A 15,596-nucleotide genomic window follows, 5' to 3' on the forward strand; every position below is an offset into this window, starting at 1 on the left:
TATCTGCTGAGCTCTTTATAATATTTCATTTGAAACAAAGGATTCCATGGCTTATAAAAGCCTTGTTCACCTGTTCTTTCATTCATGAGACTTGCACTGAGCACCTGCTATGTGTGGTCTCTTGGCATGGGGGTCAGACAGTGAGGGGTATAGAGATAAATCTAGCCCAGCACGGCCCCTGAGCTTATGGTCAGGTGAGGGGTGGGGAGCACCCAAGTAAATGCCAGCCTGCCAAAATGTCTAGTACCTTGCTGGCTGGGTGCACTCCCCATTGTGACCCAAGGGAGAAAAAAATAATGCTAGCCAACACTTATTGAGCACCCACTGTGTACCAGGTACTGTGTGCTAAGTACTTTCCATGCATTTCATAGAACCCCCACAACAATCCCATGAGTTAGTGGCCTCATTAGCTTCATTTTACAGATGACGAAACTGATGGGGCCAGCCTCTGCCCTCCCACCTTCTGTTCTGTGAAGAAGAGCCTTGGAACCCCAGATAGAGTCAGGCTTGAGATGGGGCCAGAAGAGGGCCTCTACCAGTTCAAAGGGGAAACTGAGGTGCCACACGCCATGGAGGTCTCACGTGGAGTGGCATGGATGCTCAGGGAAACGAAGAGCACTGGCGTCCAAGACCTCGCAGACTTTCTTCTTCTGTAAAATCGGGCTATTACTCCCATTTTTGTCAGAGAGTTAAGAGCCCTGCAAACAATAGGTGAGCACACTGCTGACTTCAAGGAAGAACGAGGGTCAGCCCCAAGCTGGAGAGCAAGAGGCGCTGAGGTCAGGGACCCTCGCTCCCACATTAGAAAAGCTCTGGCCTTGTCTGGAGAGAGGGCAGTGAGTGCTCACACACTTACAAACACACACTCACACACCCCTTCGCATCCCTCTGCCTCTGGCTCACCAGCCATTGCCTTTGGATACCAGTCATGCCAAGCAAGGGAAGCACTGCAACCCTTCTCCCATCAACCTGCCAGCCCCACTCAAGCCCCCCTCCTACAAGCTTTCCCAGGCTGCCAGCCCACCATGATGAACAGACCTCCTCACCTCCTTGGAGCCCTGACAGCCCCTGTTGGTGTCTGAGTGTCACCTGCCTGCAGGGGTTAAAATCCCACCTCCTCCACTGACCAGTTCAATGATCTTGTGTGAGTTTTTGACTCACACAAAGCATCACATAACATGAGGCTAAGGAGAACACTTCACACATTGGGTAGTTGTGAGCACTGAATGAAATAATGCTTGGAGAGCACTTACACCGTGTAGCTCCTCCTTCACTGGGGCTAAGCCCTGCTGTGCCCACTTCACAGGCTGCAGGCAGGAGAAGAAGGGGGTGAGTTTTTGAGGTGCTGCTATGAATGACCGAGAGCAGAGAGCCCCTGTGCTGGACACACAGCCGGGGAGGGCACCAGGGGCTGCTGACTTGGTGGGCCATGGACACGTCCCTGAGGACCAACCAGATCCTTAGCTGCCTGTTTGCCCCTCATCCTATCCAGAGCCCCTGGGTGTAGGGCCTCACCTTCTGCTGGGATTCCCCCCATGCCAAGGGCCGCTGCTTACTGCATATTGAGGGGTAGACAGGGCCACTGGAGAATAGCCAGCAGTCGGTCAGCTCCCACTAGCCAGGGTCCAGGGTGGGCCTTGCTTGTCCAGAGGTTGTGGGTGGCCAAGATCACTGGTGTATATGAATCATGGGGCAGGAGTGGGGTGTCATACTAAAATATGGTGCTGGGGAAGACCTGAGATTCTATATTTCTGACAAGCTCCCAGGAATGCTGATGTGGCTGTGCCTGGCTGTACTTTAAGTGACAAGGATAAAGCATGGCATGGCCATTTGTGAGGGGAGTGGTGAGCAAGAAGCACATCTCGGCTGGTCCTGGAGGGACCCAGCCCCACCCAGCCATGCCCTCAGCTTCCAACATCTGGAGGGTGAGACTACATGGATTTTCTGAGTTTCCAGGATTCCATTTCCATTACATATATAAAATAAAAGTAGTACCACATCATAAAAACATTGGAAAATATGAAAACATAATAGGGAAAAAAATCACTGATAATTTCATACCATTCTTAAAACAACTGTTAAGCTCTCTCCCCAGGATTCCAAAGCCATGCCTGTCACAGAGCCAGGGGTGATCTTGTGAGTGGGGTCTGCCCCAGTAACCCTGCCCTGTCACGGCAAAGTGTTGGGTGAGAGCTGGGGACTACACCCCACACCTTAGATCTCCTGGTCCCCTTCCCACCCCAACCCCACAGCACCTTTACCCAGACTCAGCATGGGGCACAAAGTCAGGGCAAGCCCCCCTCCTCCCTCATAGGCAGCAGGCTGAGGAGGAAGCCTGCTGCAGAGGAGGCAGAGGTAGGGTCTGGAGGAGGGGGCGCACATCTGGATTCCTGGCGCAGAGCCTGCATTCCTTCCCTGTGAGTGTGAGGAGACAGGGTCTCAGGAGAGCTGTGAGGAGGCTGCTGGCTCCCATCCCGCTCCACCATAACAGGACCCACCCTGTCCACAAGACTGGTGGGGACTTGGAATCCCAGAACCTCATTTTGGGGTCCCCCACCCAGATTGCTGCCTACCTAGTGCAGGCCCAAGCTGGGCCTCTGTCCCATCCACATCAGCCAGCCTTGCCTCGGAAATAACAGAGGGGACAAAACAGTGGAGACCAGAGGGCCACGGGGCCAGTGGCTCATGGAAGGGGCCTTGGGGAGGCTGCTTCTACCCACAGAAGCCGGTTCCCAGGTCAGTAGAGACCCTGCAAGCCCCGCCTGGGCCAGGCTGCCTTACCTGGGGGCAGTCCTTGATGTAGTGTCCCTTGTTGAAGCACAGGTGGCACAGGTAGTTGGGTGGGGGCCTCTTGCTGGGCTTCCGGGTCTCAGAGGTGAGGGTCAGGTCAGAGAAGTGCTCGGTGAGGGAGCTGAGGCCATCAGCAATGTTGTTGAGGGAGCCGTACGGCGAGGCACTCTTGTACACGCTGCTGCTCAGCGCCTGTGGGGGACAGAGTCTGTGAAGGCTCGAGAAGCCCTGGACACACTCATTTGCAGCCATGACCTCAGGGAAATTTCCATGGGTGCACGGACACACACACACACACACACACACACACACACACACACACACACATACACACAGTGAATTCATAATGACCCTTCAGTTGCCCATGGGCTCTGCCTCCAAGAGCTTGAGTTCAACTTCTAACTCTACTTGTGTGTTCATGGGCAAGTCAGTTAACCACTCTGGGCCTCAGTGGTCCCATCTGGAAAGCAGAAATAACTGCCTCCTAGGGTTTCTCTAAGACTAACATGAGGTCACAAATGTATAGCACTTATCACCTGCTTGGCACTTAAGAACTACTCAGTAAATGGTGACAGTGATGATGATAATGACAATTATTATCATTGGTTCTTCTTTACATCCTCCAGGAGGTAAGAAGGTACAGTAGAAAGCAACCTGCTGCGTGTAGGGCTCTGCCGCTTACTGGTGGAGTGACCTTAGACAAGTCACTTCTCTCTGAGCTGACTCAGTTTCCCCAACTTGTAAGGAAGAGGAACATCAGATTCCAGCATTGCTTCCATTGTACAGAAGAGCAGACTGAAATTCAGCTCTTTGCCTGGTCTCCTGAGGTATGAGGCCTGTGCCGACTGTGCCCAGAGAGCCCTCAGCCCAGCCCAGCCAGCTCTCCGGGAGCTCAGGGAGGAAGTGGCCCACCTCTCCCACCTCTCTCACCTCTCCCACCTTCAGTTGACAGGAACCAGATGTCTGCCTAGCTTCAAAGCAGACGCGGCCCAGGCCCCCTCCTGGTGTATACAGCCTCTATTTATAGGAGTCACGGGCTCCAGGCGGCCAGGCACACTGGAATTTAGTGAAGGTGGGGCCTGCGGTGAGGCCATGGGCCCCCTTTCCTGGGGCAAGGCCAAGGCTGGAAAGAGGCAGCTTCCTCAGGAGGGTCAATGACAAACCTGGGCATAGGGCTTGGGAAGCCCCTGGCCCCAGCTCAGGTGCCCAAGAACTCTAGGACTGAACTACAGGGCCTCGGGGAGCCGGGAGCCATGTGTCTCATGGAGAGACATGGCCTTGCTCTTGGGAGTCCCCAGGCTGATGGGGGAGGAGAGCCCCTGAGAGGAAGTTGCCTCAGGCTCCCTTACAAAGATGGGGCAGGCAGGGGTCAAAGGTGACAGTCCTTTTTGCATCCCCTCAGTGTGAGAAGGGAATGGAGGTGAGCTAAGAGCTGGCCCCAGGGGATCAGGCAGCACCCCCCTCCCTCACCCTGGGCAACCAGGACAGATTCCCACCCCTCATACATGTGTACCTCAGCCTCCCTCCTTGTTCCATCTCTGGGGGTCTGGAACTCCCCTTCTAGAGGATACAGCCCTCACCATCTGGGTGCCCCCACTCTTCCTGGCTCCCTGGACACCCTACTATGTGACTCTGGGCCAGCCCTTTCCCTCTCTGGACCCCTGTTCCCTGTCATGTAGGTTTGGATGGAGCCTGGGATCTGACAGAAAGACACAGACAGCATGTCCAAGGCAGCCCAGGTCCAACACACAGTCAGCCTCCAGCAACTGGGCAAGGCACTCAAAGGTTCATAATGGCCATCTCTGCCCACTGCTACTGTGAAATCTAGGACCAGTGGAAGACACTGCACAAACCCACACTCACTGAGACTCTCTAGCCCTCAGTTGGCCCAAGATAGGGTTGTCCATCCTGAGAGGCAGAGGGTCCCCCATCCCTGGAGGTGTGTGAACCAATACTAGACAACCTTAAGGGGTATGGGAAGGTTCCAATGGAAATGGGTTTAGATGATGATAACTGAGCATTTACCACATCCCAGGCCCTGGAAACTTTGTACGTATTCAGATAGCTGATGCTCACAACCCTGAGTCACTGTCCCCATTGTACAGATTGGACAAGTATGTTCCAACTTGTGTTGAGTGACCTGGGAATCTTTTGAACAAACACAGTTTCCTAGGCCCCACCTCAGACCTACCAAAGCAGCCACCTGGCACTGAGGACCTGGAATCTGCCCTTTTTATTATGGTAAAATATACACCATAGAAAATCTACCATTTTAACGATTTTTAAGTATACAGTTCAATAGTGTTGAATACATTCACATTGCTATGCAACCATCACCGCCACCTATCTCCAGAACTTTTTGTCATCCCAAGCTGAAGTTCTGTCCCCATTAAACACTAACTCCCCCTCCCCCAGCCAGAATCTGCATTTTTAAAGCTCCCCTAGGCAGTTCAGATACAACCAGCCCAGCACCAGGCCTTGGGAGCCCCTGGACTTTCCAGCAGTCAGGGTCTCTCCTTAGCTGGACTCTAGGCCCCTCCCCACCCCAACTGGCCTGAGGGAGGACAGCATGGCCCTAGTCTCCTAGAGAAAAGTTCATCCAAACACGAAACTTGAAGCTCCAAATGTGTGACTCACCCTCATGGCTGGGAAATGCAATTTCACAAATAACAACCCTCTTTTTCCCCCCTTTTCTTTCCTTTTTCTTTTCTGGATAAGATTTAAGCAAGTCCACAGGAATCAGGACTGTTTTGGCAGCAAATTGTCAAGAGGAAGGGGAAGTTTGGTGGGTGCCAGAAAGTGCACTAATTATACCCTGAAAAACCTCTCCCCCGGTCTTGCGGCCACTCTCCCCTGCCCACGGGCAGCCCAGCAGGTATCCCTGGGTAGCCAGAGGCCTCCGACAACCAAAGCTCGACACCTCACGAGGGTCACAGCTTTGCCTCTGTCACTCAGGCAGCTCCCAGTCAGAGAGGTATGGCCAGAGCTCCCCTCCTCACTGCCTCTCCCACCTCCAGGGCCCTCAGACCTGTCCCTCATGGCTGCTCCAGGCCCAATTCAAGATGACACTACCTTAGAGCTGAAAAAACAGAGAGTAGTCAGCTGATATAACCTCACTCTCACAGATGGAGAAACTGAGACCCAGAGAGGCCCAGGGGCACAGACCAGGGCACACAGCCAGGCCTAAGGGCCAGGAGTCCTGCTTGCCGGGAGTGCATAGGGTGGGTGGGGCAGCAAGCTGTTTCCTCTCCAAAGAAGTCCGAGGAGCTCAGGCCATGGAGGTGAAAGGTGAGTCGGCCTCTCAGCTATTTCCACAGCCTGTGGGGACTGCACAGAGCCGAGGCCAGGACACACCGAGCTTCCTCCCCTCTGGCTACTGAGCTGGGGCCTCATCTCTTGGGTTTAGCACATGTAAAATATAAAATGGAGCAAGGAGAAAGGGCAAGCTTGATGATCTCTGCGGTCCTACTTTCTTAAGGTCCAGCACCCAGGCATTGAACGACACGCCCAGAGCCCAGCATGCAGAAGGTACCATCTGTTCCAGGTCCTGCCATCTGCAGCTGGAGGGCAAGGCCAGGCAGGAGCTCCCTTCATCAGCCAGCCCCTAACTCTGCACCGCCGAGCTGCTCCTCTCGGCGTCCCACAGAACAACTGCTTTTCTCCCACCAGTTCTGCACTTGCTGTCCACCCCGGGAGGCCCTGTCTGTGTCTATCCAAACCTCCAAGACCTGGCTCCTGATCTAATTCTAACACTAGTGCTGGAGGCTTGAACCCACCCCTTCCTCTTACTCAGGCCTCAGGCTCCACAGGAAAGTGTGAAAAGTACAGATTCAGGTGCTCCTGAGGCCCCACTGGCCAGAGCCCCAGCCTCCGCCAGGGGCCTCCTGGACCTTCCTGCCATAGCCTTGTCCCTCAGTGCTTTAGGTGGGGGTGGGGGTCATCCTGTGACTCCCCTGCCCTTGCCTGAAGGAGCTCTGAAGCCTCTCTCTAACGTTTTTCATGTCTCCACAAGACTGGATATCCCCAAAGGCAAAGGTTCTGCAGCCCTTGTCACCCCGCAGCCCAGACTGTTCTGCAGCTCCTTAGACCTGCGACTGTCCTGAGCGCAGGTAATCACAGGTGGGGGGGCCTGGGAGCCCCACTTGACAGAAACGGGAACGGATGCCCTAACACTTTGAAGGATTTAGGTTGTGGTCTCCAAGGTCCTGTGGACTAAGTCGGAGGGTGCTCTCACCCCAGATTAAGCTGCTCTGGACACTGGTTGAGGGCAGCCCACTTACATGGTGGGTCAAAGGCTCAACTCACTAGCCTGGGGGAAGAGACCACCTTTCCTTCCTCCTTGGGTCTGTGACCCAAACAGCTAGCAGGAAGTATGGGATCCTCAAGCCACATCTGGGGGACAGAGTGTCAGATTTCTATCCATTGCTGGAACTTCTCCAAGGTTCTGGCTTCGCAGTTAGGGAAAAGTTAGATGGGAAGACACTAATGTTTATTATGATCCTACTGTGCCATATACTTGAAGGGATCCTTTCTCCTTCTTAGTCCTCTTATACCTGGCAAGAATACTATTTGGATTGGCATTATTGACCCTATTTCATAGAACTGGAAACTGAGGCTCAGAGAGGCTGAGTAACTTGCTCAAGGTCACACAGCCAGCATGTGGCTGAGAGGAGATTCATACTCACCTACATCTATTGGCCTGTTATATTTCAGCCACCACATTGCCTCCAAGGCTTGGCTTCCCCACTAGGAAGGGGAGCTAGAGGAAAACACCAGGTGTGAACCACTCTTTTTGGCACAGAGGCCTTGTGACATAATATTGCCAAGCCCCTCAGTGTGGGCAAGATGAGGCACCAGCTTCTCTGGGCTACATGAGGGGTTCAGGCCCTGGGGTTGATCATTCTGCTAAGGGATTTGAGGTACAGAGGCAGAGATTTCCAAGGCTGACTGAACCTGCCAAGCTGTGCTCCTCTTCTTTCCCACCAGGACAATAAGAGGACACAACGGGAGGGAGGCGGGCCAGAATTAGGGCAGGTGGGCAGAAGCTTCTGAGAAGCCTAGAGGGAGAGGAGACCAGGGCAGAGCAGAGAGGCAGGGACGCAGGCAGACACGCGAGCAGCACCGCAGGGAAGGACATGGGAGTGGGTGAGGCGATGAGGAGGACACCTTCCGAGCAGACCTGGGAGAAGCAAATGCTGAGTCCTGCCCCGCAGGCTGAGATGGGCCTGGAGGGAGAACTCTCTGGTCCTAGTCCCCAGCTCTGTGGGGGTTCCTTCATTAGCTGGAAAGCTGCTTTCTTATCCACAAAAGCCACACTTGTACCCCTCTACGCACAGACACATGCATACACACACACCCACGCTCCTCTCTTTGGGACAAGAAACCTTCATCTCACAAATGACTTCCCCCTTTCTTCGAGAGGATCTGTACTTCTCCTGCTAGGGTCTACTGGGGCTCCAGCCTCAGAGTCAAACATACACAAGCACCCTATATACACAAGCAGAGGTGGATGTGGGCTGGGCTTGGGAGAGGAGGCTGTCAAGGAAAGGAGATGGCCAATGGGAAGATGAAGCCACTGGGAGAAGGGTTTCCCTCGCCACAGTCAGACCCCAGCCGTGCTCCTGTTTCCATGATCCAAAGCTGATCCGTCAGGAAGGGGGCAGGGCTGGCACCTTGACCCAGGACCCTCAAGGGCACCATTGCCCCCTGGAGGCCCATGCAGCCAGGATGTGCAAAACACAATTCCCCAAACACAGGGAGGGCTCAGTAAGAGATTCCAATTTACACAAGCAGTCCACATTCTTTTTGGTGGGGGGAACAGGGAGAGAGGAACAGGGAAAGGACCAGGAGGTAGAGGAGTAGTGACAGCAGGACAAGGCAGAGAAGACACAGGGGAGACCCTCCGCACTTAGCTCCTCCTGCTCCTGCCCAGGTCACCACTTACCTCATGTTTCACAGCCACATATGCCCTCTGCCCAGCTACAGCATAAGCACTGAGGACCAGGCTGCCTCTCACTTCTAGAATGTGTTCATTGAATTAAAGCAGAAAGCATGAATCAGAATCTGAGGACTACAAGGGACCTGAGTATTTACTTAGTCTGGGGTACCACTGAGGTTTGCAGCCTCTATACCAGCGGGCCTTGGTATGGGATCCATTGTTGACACGAGGGCGCCATGATCCCCTTAAAATCATATGTAAATATGTGTCTGCATATGCACGTATGTTGTGCTCTGCGCATTGCAGTGAGGTGAGGAACTCTAGCTATCTTCAGATTCTCAAAGAGGTCCATAACCAAAGAAGGTCAAGAACCAGTAGCACACCTAAGATTCTATTGGGACACCACGAGGGACAAGGTCTCACTATCTCCCAAGTCACCTGTTTCCAAGTAATCAAGCAATCCGTAAACATTCTTTCTGAGATAAAACAAGAGGCTCAGAGACTGAGGAGAACATTCACGTAGTCATATGTCTAGAGGAGGAAGAGAGGAGGGTGTTCAATTCTAGTCCACCTTCTACCCACCTAGTAAATGTTAACTGAGCACCTAGTATGTCCCTGCACTGACTAAGCATTGGATGCCAAGACTGTAAAGTGGGAAACGACAAAATTCCTACTCTCAGAGTGCTGACAACAGTGCTATGAAGACAGACACATATAGTGCATAGTTCATGGCAAGACCAATTGTGAAGACATGCTTGACCAGGGGCATGTGCAACTCTTCCGTCATGTACAGAAGCTGGAGAGACAAAGTAGCTGGAGGGAGGTATGCTCCCTATAGCAGCCATGTAAAGTCTCTCAGAGAAGGGGCATCCACCTGTGCCATAAAGAAGAAATCTGGAGTCTGTCAGTTGTACAAGGGCAGGGAAGAACATTTTAGGTAGAAGCAATAGCAAGTGCAAAAGCTTTGCGGATTAGAACCACCTAGTGTTTTCAGAAACCTCAAATAAACCAGTACGGCCAGAGCACAGAAAATTATACACCACCACCAAACACACATGCGCGCGCGCACACACACGCACAACAGATGAAGCATCCTGAGACCTAGGCGGGAGCCCTGGTTCTGCCACTGATTCCCTATTTCATCCTCCTCTTGAAGAGCCTGAGTTTCCCCACGCAGACAGTGGGGATGCTGCACACAGGCTATGAGACGGAAGTACTAGGACGTGCTCAGCATCCATCTCCTCTGCCTCTCCCAAGCCAGGCCTTCCTTGGACTCACGTCCCATGGAGCCCCAAGCTGGGTTTCTGGGGAGTGGAGCAGGAGCATGACAGGAAACCCAACACTCATAAGCAACACTACCACTCCTCAAAAGGCTGGGATCAGGGACAAAACCTCAGGGGCACTGAGGCGTGACAGAATGCCCCTGGTTTCGGCCAGCATGACCCAGGTGAGAGCCAAGCTGGAGACCAGCAGGACGAACCACAGAGACAACTGCAGTTGGAATACAGAAGAGTACTAGATCTAGCTGTGCCACTGGATCTCTGGGTGACTTGTCGGGCCTCTGTTTTCTCCTCTGTAAAATGGAAGCTATGAAGAAAGAGATGCCAAGATTAAAGCACCACTAAGAGTAAAGGATCTTCTCCGCAGGGCCCTCCTCTGGGTGCTGACGACACCTGGCCCTCTGCTGCAGCTAATTAGCAATTATTAATGCTGCTGCTTTCCTCCCTCCCACTTGACTCAGAAAGTCCCTGAGGTGTTGTCTCCCCTCTGAGGCTGGGCCTACTCAGTTAACTGAAGATGATGGAGGGAGGGTCAGGCCCTCGAATGATGGTCCTCTTTGCGTGAGTCACAGCTCAGCTTCCCAGGGGTGGCGAAATGGATTTGAGCATCCTCCCAAGTTCCTGGCTAGGCTGGAACAGCCATTCCTCCCAGGACCTGGGGCTGCCATCCACCACCCCACACAAACCACAAAGGCTGATGGGAACAACCTTCGGCTCCTGAAGCCCCCTCTTCGCTCCAGTGAGGCAAACTCCCATCTTCACATAGGTAAGAGGCTTTATTCTACACATCCACACTGCTCAGGTGGACCCTTGGCTCACCTATATCTGTGGAGGGCACAGGTGACACATCAAAACCTTCAGAAGATGGTCAAGACTTGGGGCCCTTTTAAAGTAGGACACCATAGTCATTCCTCTAAGAGCCCCGTCTGTACAGAATTGTGAAGCCTCTCTATTAAGCTTGTGACACCTTTGTTGCAGTTCTCAAATCTCCCAAGGTAGTAAAGGCCAGAGCAGTAAAGAGGAAGGGATCTTCAGTGCTGCAGCAGACAGTGCCGGGACCTGGGGAGGGTACCTGGCTTCACAGATCCAGGAAGAGCCTCCTAAGGGTTGGAACTACCCAACAAGAGAGAGGTCTGCCTCAATGGAGTGTTTTCTGGGCTTGGGGATGTTCAGAAGAACACTGGCAGGTGTTCTGTGCCAAAAATGTGCTCTGGTCAAATAGGTATGGAAAGTGTCGGGTTAAAGAACGGTTAACAGGTTTTGTTCCCAGAGCGTTTGCTGTGCTAGAACTCCTGTGTGTCTCCAAGGGAAGGACAGTAGTCTATGTTTTCCAAATGCACTTGACCCCAAAGCCCTTCCCCCAACCTCCATAAGGCATCATTTGACTGTAAGGCCACATCTTCCAGTCATATCGGTCCCTGGAGGAAGAGGGAAAGAAAATGGCTGCCCTAAGCATCTGACCTGAAGTGGGACAGCCATATCTCCCCTTGAGGGGGCACAGGGACTACTCCAGAGGGGCTCTGGGCAGCCCTCTGTGGGGCACAAGAGCTAATGCTCAACAAGGTGTTAACTACTTTTATGGAAGAGGAGTCCCATAGTACACATACTTCTGTGTATTTAAATTCTTGGCAGGGAAGACTCCATGCATCCCAGCCCCCACTCCCTCTAAGAGCGGCCTTCCTTAGGTACCTAGAGAGAGAGATGGTGCTCAGCCAAGGGCCTCAGGAATCTCTCTCCAAAGACATACAGTTGTTGCCACAGATCAGGGATTTAAACAGGGTTCACAGGGCCCGGTTTCTAGACCCAGAGGCCTTTACAAAAACTACACAAAATGTCTGTGCCACTTTGGCCTGGCACCCTTACCACAAGCTGAGAAGCCGAGGAGCCCCCACAAGCCCCCACAAGCATCCACGTCACCTCCTGCACTTGTACATGAACTCTGCCATCTCTCTCTCTGCTTCCAGGGCGTGTTCCACTCAGAACCCTTGGCTTATCTTCAGCATCCAGAGCTGAGGTTCCAGGGGCACAATGGGCTTCTATTACCCCCATGTCCTCAACAACCCCCGCCCCCCACCGCCCAAATCCCAGCTGCATTCATGGTGTTTTGCTATTGTGGTGGGAGCAGCCTGGGGGCGGTGCAGGAGGGGGTGGGCTCTTGGCACAGGGACTGGCGCAGACAGACCGTGGTCAGCGGTCAGCATGCAAATCACATCCGCAGGCAGTGCCACAGGGCCTGCCAGGCCTCACACAGAAGGGCGATGCTCCTGGGTCCCTGGGTCCCTTCGTAGAGTCCCCTCCGGCCCACACCAACTTGCTTCCTCTCCAACTAGCCCCTTGATGGCATTCAGGTAGGGGGCATTTTTTCTTGCCTTCTCAGCCAGTTGCTATTTTGGAGCCACATTAGGTCACTGGCTAAGTCCTAGATGCAGGAAAGGCCTGTCCCCAGGAGCACAGCTGAGGCTCTAAGAGGGCTTAGGAGGTGAAGCGGGTGGGGGGTGAGAGTGAGTGAGCCTGAAGCCAAAGAGAGCCTTCTGGAAGTCTGCAAGCACAGCCCTCCAACCCCTCCAAGGAAGCCACTGGCCTGTGAGCACAGAAGTCCCTGTTACCTCCACTACCCCAGGCTGTCTGTAGGCACATCCTCTCCTGTTTGTACAGCTCTCAAATCCCATACACACCACCTAGGGGGACAGCAGAGACTACATTTAACAGATGGGTAAACTGCGGCCCAGAGACAGGGGTGTTCCCCCTAAGTCAGGTCATGAGAGACTTTTTTTCCACCACTGCTGTAGAGAACCTTCACCAGCTCCTTCTACACTGGCCCCAGTGAAGGAATGTGACTCTTCATGGAGAAACTAAGGTAAGCAGCAGTGAAGTGACAGGAAGCAGGTCTCACTGAGATGCAGCTGAGATCCTGGATGCCAGAAATTTCCAAGAAGAGGCACAACATCCTCCTTCCACAGGGGACTCTTAATGGCCCAAAACTCCCAGGCCCTCTCAGCAGAGACCCACATGTGGGAAACAAGGCCACCACAGGGTGGGGGCCAAGGGAGGTGAGTAGGGGCTGATTAGGGACCCCCACTTGACCTGTGGGTCATGGTCACCCTCTTTACTTAGGGTTTCCGCAGGACCCCCAAGAAATCACCCACTGTATGGCCCTGTCGGTCTTCTAATGTGGGCCCCATGAGCCTGTGACTGAATCCCCAGGGGCCCATACAGAGCTCAACAAATGTAAGAGAACAAACAAATGAAAAGACCCATGCACTGAAGAAACACCCCACAAACTGTGCCCCAAAGTCACTGGTCCCCAAAGCCAGTTCCCTGAAGAGGCGGCAAAGTCTCTTACAAGAAAGATTCCCAGCCAAGAACAATTCCTCGTTTGGAGAGAGTGCTTTACAGTTTACAAAGAGCTCTGGCATACAAATTCTTTCACCTGGCACCAAAGGCTGCCTCCCCACACTCCTCTCCTTCCACTGTGCCCAACCAGCCCAACACAAGTCGGCCAGTCCTTCTCTCAGCTCGCCTGGTGTTCGCCCACCGCTCGCCCTGAGGCCAGCATCTCACATGTCCATATCCCTCCTCATCAGTAAAGGCAGAGTTGAACACATGATGGGGCCAGAAAGGGTGACCCTCTGTCTCCCGCTTCATCCCCAGCACACTGGTGCCTACACAGGCCTTCTCCCCCAAATCATTCAGGCCTCTAACTCGCCTAAAACTAACGGGTATGCCCAAGTCTGGCAGGAAAATGACCCTCATATGTGTCCTCTCCCCCACTCTTTCCCCCTGAACTTTTGCAGAGTACTGCCAAAAGGAAAGTGAGTGAAGGAAGGCCACAGAAGGCTGTCTGCAGTTCACAAACGAGGCAGGAGTAAGTGGGAGTGGGGGAGGAAGAGGAGTCCAGCTGAAGGGAGAGAGGAATGACATCCAGGAAGGCTCTGAAGACCCCTCAAAAGGGGCTGGTAGGTCCTGGCAATCTGTGTGTTTATCTAGCTGTAGAAGATGCACTGCCCCTTCGACTTTGTAACTGAATCCACCCAACAGTAGACTTTGCAAGAAGCCGGCGCAGGTTTCAGGAGAAGGCACTGGGCAGCTGGAACCTCTCCCCCGACTAGCCCCCCTCCCAAGAGCTCCAGAGGATTTCCCTTTCATTTCCTTCCAGGCTGGGAGGGCGGGGGACAGCGCAGTCTATGGGGTCAAGCCCTCAAAAACCACTTCCTATGTGGCTGGGGGAGGGAGAGCAGCTGGAGGATGTATCTGGGGGTCCCAGTGTGCGAACAGCAGAAAAACCCTCTGGGCGAGTCACTGCTCTCCAGGGTGCCCTTCGGGTCGGAAACCACCGAGGTCGGAGAAGAAAAGATTTTAGGCTCCTCCAGAGGAGCTCGGAGCAGAGTCTGCACTGTCCGTCCCAGCCAACGGGGTGCCAAGAGGGGGATGGGATTGGGCGTGGGAAGGACACTTGGAAGGGGCTCCCCGCCCTGGCCGCGCCCCCGCTGTCTAGAGAGAATCCGCAGCCCCCAGCCCAGCCGGGCCCCCCAGGCCCCTTCGAGCAGGGAGCCCGGGGCTGGGAGAGGGGGCAGGAGGGCCCCGCCCGCGCCTGAGCTGCTCCCGGCTGGAATCAGCCGGGAGGTGACGTGCTCCGGGCGCCCCGGGGACTTCGGGCGGCGAGTTTGGCAGAGTTGAGCCAAGCCAAGCCAAGCAGGGCCGGGTAATACCGAGCCGGGCCAGGCCAGGAAGAGCGGGGCAGATAGGAAAAGGCCCAGCGCGGTCGACGGAGGGCGGGGGCGCGTGGGGGCACCCACCTCTCCGCGCTGCAGCTGGAAGAAGCTGTTGAGATAGCTGGAGTGCAGGGGCGAGCCCAGCTGCTCCGGGCGGCCCTTGCCGAAGGCCAGCTCTGGAGGCGCGGCGCCGGCGGGCGGCTCTGGCCGGAAGGCATCGAAAGCGCTCGCCTGGTGCGTGTCCTGCAGCGACAGGTAGACCCAGTTGAGCAGCTGGGCTGGCTGGTACACCGAGGCGGCGCTCGTGTCGATGGCCGACAGCAGGCTCATTTTGCAGCGGCAGTGCCGGCCCCTCCCCGGCAGCCCGCTCGCACCCCCCCCTCCAGCGGAGGGGCGGGCACCGGGGAGCCTGCGCCCACTGCCTGCCGCCCGTGCCCGGACGGCAATCGCCCCGCGCCCTGCGCTCCGCGCACTGCCCGCAGCCGCCGCCGCCGCCGCCTCCCCCAGACTGCAGCCGCAGCGCGCGCGGGCGGAGGAACGAGGCAGCGAAAGTTGGGCAGGAAACTTTTGGGCCCGCCCTCTTCGCGCCGCCCGCCCCGCCCCGCGATCCGCTATCTGCCTCAGTGCTGACCCCTTCGGCGGCCGCTCCCGGGGTGGGGCCCACCGAGTCCGCGCCCCTTCTGGCACCCCCATCGCCCTCCATTGGCTGGTTTATTGAATATGAAGTAGCGGGAGCGGGGCGAGCGGGGAATGGGGCTCATCTACATATGTAGTTCTGAGCTGGCCCGCCCCTGGGCGGCCCCCCTCCAGACCCCACCCCGCCCCCCGCGCCGCCAGCCCTGCTTTGGGAGCCTGCGGAAGCTCAGTGCAGCCCCA

At 55.0% G+C, this 15,596-nt stretch overlaps 1 protein-coding gene across 3 annotated transcripts in view; it reads right to left on the bottom strand.

Annotated features, from left to right (window-relative positions):
- The window catches only part of ZCCHC24 (zinc finger CCHC-type containing 24), a 61,815-nt gene extending 46,540 nt beyond the window's left edge, over positions 1–15,275 (bottom strand). Inside the window, exons 1-3 of one of the 3 annotated variants that reach the window (XM_074339681.1) lie at positions 14,805–15,275; positions 2,782–2,982; positions 2,200–2,415 (exon numbers count right to left, since the gene is read on the bottom strand). In XM_074339681.1, coding sequence (XP_074195782.1) covers positions 2,215–2,415; positions 2,782–2,982; positions 14,805–15,050 — 648 coding nt within the window. In that variant the 5' untranslated portion in view covers positions 15,051–15,275 and the 3' untranslated portion in view covers positions 2,200–2,214. Of the gene's footprint in view, positions 1–2,199; positions 2,416–2,781; positions 2,983–14,804 lie in introns of those variants that run through there. The other 2 variants (XM_074339680.1, XM_019749495.2) reach the window with 2 other exon arrangements.
- Between the last annotated feature and the right edge of the window lie 321 nt (positions 15,276–15,596).

Source organism: Rhinolophus sinicus, linkage group LG07, assembly GCF_036562045.2.
Source record: "Rhinolophus sinicus isolate RSC01 linkage group LG07, ASM3656204v1, whole genome shotgun sequence".
NCBI classification, from domain to species: domain Eukaryota; kingdom Metazoa; phylum Chordata; class Mammalia; order Chiroptera; family Rhinolophidae; genus Rhinolophus; species Rhinolophus sinicus.